At 46.8% G+C, this 8,305-nt stretch overlaps 1 protein-coding gene and 1 non-coding gene across 2 annotated transcripts; one reads left to right on the plus strand and one right to left on the minus strand.

Moving 5' to 3' along the window:
- Nucleotides 1-2,288: 2,288 nt before the first annotated feature.
- Nucleotides 2,289-4,283, plus strand: LOC119365800. Its single transcript, XM_037631445.1, has 5 exons — nt 2,289-2,656; nt 2,759-2,845; nt 2,948-3,172; nt 3,332-3,550; nt 3,672-4,283. The coding sequence occupies exons 1-5, from the start codon at nt 2,477-2,479 to the stop codon at nt 4,209-4,211; spliced, it is 1,251 nt and encodes a 416-aa protein (XP_037487342.1). The 5' UTR covers nt 2,289-2,476; the 3' UTR covers nt 4,212-4,283.
- A 3,058-nt stretch (nt 4,284-7,341) lies between these two features.
- Nucleotides 7,342-7,450, minus strand: LOC119296190. The gene has a single exon (XR_005145008.1). It is a non-coding gene; the product is annotated as a small nucleolar RNA Z188 (small nucleolar RNA).
- Between the last annotated feature and the right edge of the window lie 855 nt (nt 7,451-8,305).

Genomic DNA, 8,305 nt, shown 5'->3' on the forward strand with positions numbered 1-8,305 from the left:
TATAGATGTAATGTCTGGAAGCCTCCATACCTTGGCCATAGCCACAAACAGATCACGTTTGAATTGACACCAAACGAACGGATGGAAATTATCCTCCTCTTCTGTCCCACATACCGGGCATAAACTCGTAGTCTCCAGCCCAATACAATGTTTCCTCTGCCAAGTAGGGAGTGCATCAATTGCCATGCGCCATCCAAAGTGCTTGACAGTTGGAGGGGCATCACACTTCCAGATGAAATCCCAGCATGCACGGCTTCCTGAAGGCGACGCGCTGGACGCAGTCGCAGTACCTCGATGATCCTCGTCAAAGGCCAACTCGTATGCTGATTTGACAGAAAAAATACCATGCCGACCAGGACCCCATGCAATCACATCTCCCTCCAATCTGGGTGAGGCGCGAATCTTCAATATTTCATGCACATCTGCAGCCACAAAGTAGTCCCGAAGGAGCTCAATATTCCACGACCCATTAGGGTTCAGAAAACCAGAGACGAACCGAATGCGGCATCGCCCTTGCGGAGAGATCGATTTATAAGAGAAGGGTCTCGGGATCCAACTATCTTGCCAAACCCTTATGCTTGCACCGTCTCCAACTCTCCACAGCAGCCCTTTTTTCAATAGTTCCAGACCATGACATATAACTTGCCATGAAGATGATCCGTTTTCAGCAAAAACCGTGTCTTCCAACTTGCCATCAGGATAATAACATGCTTTTAAAACCCTAGCACAAAGGCTAGCAAGCTTGGTTAGGAGCCTCCACGCCTGCCTAGCCAACAGAGCTTGATTAAACAGCCTGAAATCACGAAAGCCAATACCCCCCGTCCTTAGGCTGCATGAGATAGTCCCAATTCTTCCACTATGCCTTCCTCTTGCCCTTTGCCGACCCCCAATAAAAATTCCGCACCATGTGCGTGAGATCATCACAAACCAAAAAGGGTAGCTTGAAGACACCCATAATGTAAGTTGGGAGAGCCTGTGCATCTGACTTAATCAGCACTTCTCTCCCCGGTTGCGCCAAAAGGCCGTCTCCCCACTGTATCAATCGTTTGGTTAATCGAGTCTGTAAATTCTGAAAACGTCCCTTAGACATCCGACCCTCCGGTGTCGGCAGGCCCAAGTACTTTTCCTCAAAATGCATGTTAGTGATCTGTACTACTGACCTTACTTCCTCCTGCAGCATTATTGTCGACTTTTACATGGTTTATGTACTCTTGGCAAAATGTTTATGTTTCTAATGTTATTGTTAATATAGCCCCATTAAATCATACTCCCTCCATCCTAAAATAAGTGTCTCAACTTTATACTAGCTCTAGCATAAATTTGTACTAAGCTCAAGACACTTATTTTGGGACGGAGGGAGTATGAGATTAGAAAACTATAGAAATCTGGATAAAAGAGTGTTTTACCATATATGAGAAACCTTACTTTGACCATTGTTTTCACAATTCATGTGTCTTTTCGTATTATTGCGAGTCGAAAACTCAATTATGCAGATTCACGTGTTTTCACAATCCTCTGTTTTGCATGTGTCATCCTATATTATTTTTGCATTTTTAGATCCTATGAATCAAATAGGCCCTAAGATTAGAAAACTATAGGAATTTGCGTGAAAAAGTGTCTGCTAGCCCGTGAAAAACAAATGAATTGTACAAAGAGGTTTGATTGGATGAAAAGAAAATTCATCCAAAAATAAAGTGCAAGTGAAGCATAAGAAAAACTTCCTAAGGATACCATTACTATGAATCAAATGACCAACACGCGAAAAATATCATAAGGATTAAAATCCTATGAAATTCTTTTGAATCAAAGGAGCCAGGCATGTCCTGGATTGGAATCCAGCAACCTCGATCGTGGCTCTGAAGTACGCAGTCTGTACTGCTGGACGGACTCAAGGTAACAGGATGTAAAACATGTTCTGCCTAACCAGTAACCAAGCAGTGTTCTGGACATTGCACAGTTCTCTCGGCACATGGAGAGCACCCATCGTCCTGCAGTTGAAAGAAAAGCTTACATACCATACCATGCCATGCCACTGGGCTGGCCTCCACTGAGATCTACTAAAAGAAAGACCAAAAGTGCAACAGCGTGGAGTGGGAGAGGGGACATATGGGCTAGGGAAAAATGATGGAGGCATGGCTACGCGCGGTGCTCATTTCGAGACAATTATGCTGTGCTGGTCCGTCGCACTCGCACGGAAGAAAAGGCCCGGAGCGCAGAGACGGCCAAATGAGTTGCTCATAATTCCGTCTCGCTGCTGGTTCGTTTAGCGCCATTCTCCCAGGTATCTACTTATCCGTCTATCTAGTAAATCTATGGATGCGTGTATTTATAGCCAGCAGGAGGCGGGCGGCAGGAAGAAGACAACCGCGCCAATGCCGGTGTGCGCCTCACAAGAGTATTAAAGCTTCTTCTTCTTCTTCTTCTTCTGATCCTACCTGGCTAGGCTGCTACGAAACTCAGGGCCGCGTCCGCGTCAATGGCTTCTTGCTGCTGCCCAATCATTGCCTGGTTCGTCTCTTTCCTCCTCGTCTTCCCCGTCCTCGTCTCCTCCGCGACGGCGGGCAATGGCAGCACATTCGGGGAGGAGCAGCTCGGGCTCCGGCGGATGAAGGCCCGGCTCGCCAGGGTCAGGGAAGCCTCTGTCAAGACGATCCAGGCACGTACTACTCTACGACACACGTTCTGCTCCTTCGTTCGTCACATGGTACGTGTGATTTGTCCCGTTTCTTGGCAGGGACTGATTTTGGTAATCTTGCAGAGCCCCGACGGCGACGTCATAGACTGCGTGCCCTCTCACCTGCAGCCCGCGTTCGATCATCCCAGGCTGAGAGGCCAGAAACCAGAGGTACGTGCAGTGTTGTTCTGATTGACTGACTGCCCGACTGCAATGTGCATCGTGTTCTCGCGTCTGTGTTTGAGATGATCAGTAATGGAATGGTTGGTGCAGGACGAACCTGCGGCGCGGCCAGGGAATGCCGGCGCCGTGGCAGACGACGAGGAGGAGGTCTTGCCGCAGACGTGGAGGAGCTCCGGCGAGTGGTGCCCCAAGGGGACGATACCGGTTAGGCGGGCGACGGAGGGCGACCTGCTCAGGGCCAGCTCCGTCCGGAGGTTCGGGATGAAGCCCCGGAGTGCCGCGGCACGGCGGGACTCCACCAGCAACGGCCATGAGGTCAGTCAGTCGCCGGCCAGCATGATGACCACTTCCTCTATTTCAGTCTCTGTTTAGTACAGTACTATCAGTCAGTCATTTGGACACGGATGCAGACACAAGGATACGGCCACAGTACTAGTGTACCGGATACTGAATGTCACTGTGGTCCGTATACAGCACGCGGTGGGGTACGTGAGCGGCGGGCAGTTCTACGGCGCCAAGGCGAGCCTGAACGTGTGGCCGGCGCACGTGTCGTCGCCGGCGGAGTTCAGCCTGTCCCAGATCTGGGTCATCTCCGGCTCCTTCGGCAACGACCTCAACACCATCGAGGCCGGCTGGCAGGTCAGCCCTGAGCTGTACGGGGACAACAGCCCCAGGTTCTTCACCTACTGGACCGTAAGCTCTCTAAACGATTGTCGTCTGAAAGTTCAATCATCTTCAAGTGTTCGTCCATGAAAATTCAAGAAAAAGAAGGTTAAATTCTTGTGCGAAATGCATGTCTGCGTATGCGACGCAGAACGACGCGTACCAGGAGACGGGGTGCTACAACCTGCACTGCGCGGGGTTCGTGCAGACCAACGGCCGGGTGGTGATCGGCGCCGCCATCACGCCGGTGTCGGCCTACGGCGGCCGGCAGTTCGACATCACGCTCATGATCTGGAAGGACCCCAAGAAGGGCAACTGGTGGCTGCAGCTGGGCCCGTCGGGCGCGCTCGTGGGCTACTGGCCGTCCTCCCTCTTCACCCACCTGGGCGCGCGCGGCCGCGGCGGCGCCGACATGGTGCAGTTCGGCGGCGAGGCGGTCAACACGCGGCCGTCCGGGTCGCACACGCCCACGCAGATGGGCAGCGGCCGGTTCCCCGGCGAAGGGTACGGCCGCGCGGCCTACTTCCGGAACGTGCAGGTCGTGGACTGGGACAACAACCTCATCCCGGCGGCCGGGCTACGGCTCCTCGCCGACCACCCGGGGTGCTACGACATCGCCGGCGGCCAGGGCGGCGCGTGGGGCAGCTACTTCTACTACGGCGGGCCTGGCAGGAACGTCCGGTGCCCCTAGAACCGATACTGCTTACTCAGGCCACAGATGCTAATTCCAGCAAAATTAATATACCACAAAAGTCTTTAGTTATAATTTCTTTGCATGCATGCTTGTTTATGATCATAGATAGAGTTTTTTTGCACTCGAATTTATTTGAAAGGAGGGACATTGACTCGCATTGCACGCACCAACGGAATATGGTGATTACCAAAGTTCACACTACCTGGCCGCATAGTACTTCTTAAGACCATCTTCCATAGATGATGGATATTTGAAGATGTAAAAGTAGGTGTTGTTTAATTTACACCATTAAAATGTGGTTTCTCTGAAGATGTTTCGACTCCAATAGATAATGTATATTTGATGATGTAAAACTACTACTCCAACAGATAATGTATTTGAATATGTAAACCAGTTCAACTACTACAACATTTTAAACATAGCAAGCTCATTTAAAGCAAACATAGTTCAAACTAAAACATAATTAAACATAGTTCTAATTGAAACATAATTAAACATAGTTTAAACTACTACATCCATCAAACTACTACTACTCCAACTAGTCCCAACTCCAACTATTACTAGTTCAAACAACTACTTCAACTACATCGGAAATAAAACTTCTCATCGTTGCTCTTGGACATCCGGTGCCCCTAGCTAGGATGGAACCAATACTGTTTACTCAGGCCACATGTGCTAATTCCAGCGAATTAATACTATACCACAAAAGTCTTTAATTATAATTTCTTTGCATGCATGCTTGTTATGATAATACTCCAAGATATAGGGTTTTTTTTGCACTCGAATTTAATTGAAAGGGCGAACGTTGACTCGCATTGTACCTGGCACCAACGGAATTTGGTGATCACAAGCATGACAGGGAGGTAATTCATGGAGGATCAAGACCAAAGTTCGTAGTCCTTATCTCCTTGGCCGCATAGTACTTGAGGATAGGCCATGAAGAGATTCAGAGTAGAATTTTAGTTCGCTATTTGCTCTCAAGGGTGGGATATTACAACTTTTTTTAGATATTCTATAAGGCTGAGGAAACTAATTACTTGGCTAAAGGCTGGCATTTCCACTAGTGCCGAATCAAATTGACAGGGAAAGACTTTCGAGTTCTTGTCGACCATGGTTAGAGCTTGAATTTGAGGGCGTACAGCTTGTCAAAGGTGCAACGAGGCGTTCATCACGCTCTGCCCAAATGACCTGACGCCACGACGCTCTTCGTGAAAGCTCAAGCCCAAGCTGCAGACAATGGTTTCGATTAATCAGAGCGCATTCATATTCAGACGTTGCATCCACGACAATTTTCTGCTCGTGCAGTAGACCTCGCGCCTTCTGTACAACCTGAAGATGCCCAGGCTCCTCCTCAAGCTTGACATTACGCGCTCCTTTGATTTTGTATCGATTTTGTATCTTGGGCATTCCTTCTTGACACTGTATCCCATCTTGGATTTGGCCGCTGCTCACGCGAATGGATCTTGATTATGTTCTCCACGGCCTAAACTCGTGTGTGAATATTCACCCTTTGTGTGAATGTTCTCACTCATTCTCACCCATTCTCTTCACCCTTTGTGTGAATGTTCTCAACTCCCTGATCACCTAGGCGGCGCGCTTGCGATGGTCTGCAACGCCTGACGACTTGTCACACTGCTTTTAGTGTCTGGCTCTACACAGACGATGTGGTGGTGTTCTGCCACCCTGACTGCAACAATCTTCTGAACATATACAATTATAGAACTCGTGACCATTCTTTTAAAAACATGAACAATTATAGCACCCGTAAACATTTTTTAGAATTCATAAATACTTTTTTCATACTCGTGAAGAATCTATAATTTTACGAGCATTCTTTAAATCCACAAAAGTTTTTAAAAATCTGTGAACATTTTGGGAATTCACAAAAAATACAATTCCTAAATGCTTTTCTTTTTTATTTGAAAAGTGTTTCAGTAGGATGTCAGTTTTTATACTGTCATGCGGGACGCACGATCAAACCAAACCTTTACACACGGGCCCACTTCAAAAAAACCATGGAGCTTTACTAGGCCTCTATTTCTAGAGAGCTTAGTAATTGTAAGGATTATTTGGTGATGTAGTACCAAAACCATAGGTTCCTAAGACCGAAATGATTATCCCCGTCCCGATAGGTCCACCTCCATCCTTGAATGCCGTTGCGTGCTCTTCACTTCCCTGCTATTGTTGTAACGGCCACGTGCAAGTGTGTCTGCAACCCCTAGAGTGGACGATAAAAAATGGATATTTATTCTCGGAGCAACCCCAGACAAAGAATGAGGTTACACAACACATATACCCTGTTGTGCCGAAAGTCTTATCCTGACCCCGAGCTAAAATGCACCCTAATGAACAGTAAAATTGAAAATATAGTAAAAAAACTGAAAATTTGTGATTTTTATAAACTTTGACAAATATTTTGTATGCTTAATAAATTTCAGCATGAAATGACATTCTTGGAAAGTCGTGAAAAAAAATCAGTACTCCAAAATGTTTCCAAAAGTAGCATTTTTGGAACATTGATTTTGTTTTTTTCTTTTGGCACGACTTCGACGAATGGCATTACATGCTGAAATTTTGCAAGCATACAGAATATTTGTCAAAGTTTACCGTATAATTCATTTTAATTTTGTTTACTTTTTTTGATTTTATTGTTCATCAAGGTGCATTTGTGCTCAGGTGCACATACTCCACATCCGTTGTGCCCACATTTGTAGGTGCATTTTGTGCACGTCTTATATATAGCTTGCAAAAGCGTCTTATATTATGGATAGTGCTATTTCTCTTTCCAAGTTTTTCGTACATATCTCCCCCCAAATAAAAAAAGTTATGCACACAGCACACAGATGGTGATTGCCCTCACCCAAACCTAGAAGCCTTGTCAGGAAATTTACATTTGGGACCAGCTCCCAGCCATTTTTTTCCCTGTGTGACGACAAATCTCAGTTGGCGAAATCTTTGCGCAGGAAGTGCCTGTGCAACACAAAAAATTATTTCCAAAAAGACCAGCATTTTGCACGTCTGCCAGAGACCACTTAAACTCCAAAGAAGCCAATCTACAGTCTCAAACCGGCCTTGAAATCGAGCAAAAGAAACAAAACCTTAGAAGATGGATCCATGCATCCGGCATGCGTGCCTCAGAGTATAGCGCAGTGGATATCACCAAAGCCGCATACCTTGTGGTGCGCAAGCGCATTCATCCAGAATTCACCGATGCTTTTGCATCATCATCGGCACGCCGGAATCAATCAAACTACGAGAAGAACGCATCAACTGAACCAGCAAAAAGAAGATGTACGCCAAATCAAGAATGAGTACAGCAACAAACTCACGGAGCGAGGATGACATAGTTAGAGACGAATCTGGAGCTCGGCCAGCCAAAGGAAATAAAACCATGACCTTCTCAAAGCAGAATATGAACTCGGGAAGTTCAAGCTATAACAACTTAGAAATCAACATGCAGGTTGCCAGACGGGAGAGAGAGTTCCCTTCATCCTGATGCGAAATGGAGGTTGGAGCTGGAGATGAGATGTGGAGAAAGGAGGCAGATGGACCTACGCGGTCACGTGGATGTGGATGGTCCATAAATACACTTGGCTTGCGGAGCGGACACGGAAGCGACGGATGGCTAGGATTACCATAACATTGTCACTTGTGTCAGGGTAACGTTCGTTTCGTCGCTGCGGTGTGGAGGCAACGCACGCGGGGAGCTCCCATTGGAAATGGCCCTACAAGCCAACTCCATTGCGTGACCCCAAACGGATGTCTGTTTTGTTTGGATTCTATCTGTTTGAACAGGGCAATGAGTTTGTGTCCGGGCGTGTCTTGGAATGCGGTGACCGTGCGTCCACCGCGCGGCCGCATCCGTTTGCCTCATCCTGTCCGTCAGGGCAAAAAATGCTCATATTTTCATCAAAACTAGTTTGCACGTCCAAATATTTATCTGGAAATTAAAATAGTTTTACAACCTAATCAAAATTGTCTTTAATAAAATAGTTTTACAACCAAATTGAAATTGTCTTGACTGAACATAAAATGAACCAATACATCTATTGGTTGTCAATGTGATCCCACACGTGCTCAACCAAGTCATT

Source organism: Triticum dicoccoides, chromosome 1A (genome assembly GCF_002162155.2).
Source record: "Triticum dicoccoides isolate Atlit2015 ecotype Zavitan chromosome 1A, WEW_v2.0, whole genome shotgun sequence".
Classification (NCBI taxonomy): Eukaryota; Viridiplantae; Streptophyta; class Magnoliopsida; order Poales; family Poaceae; genus Triticum; species Triticum dicoccoides.

What these genes read in the sequence shown, in the direction of transcription:
- LOC119365800 (XM_037631445.1), top strand. Translation starts at nt 2,477, where the DNA reads ATGGCTTCTTGCTGCTGCCCAATCATTGCCTGGTTCGTCTCTTTCCTC. An exon ending in CCTCTGTCAAGACGATCCAG is followed by an intron (nt 2,657 to 2,758) that starts GCACGTACTACT and finishes GTAATCTTGCAG; the next exon opens with AGCCCCGACGGCGACGTCAT. An exon ending in GGTTCTTCACCTACTGGACC is followed by an intron (nt 3,551 to 3,671) that starts GTAAGCTCTCTA and finishes TATGCGACGCAG; the next exon opens with AACGACGCGTACCAGGAGAC.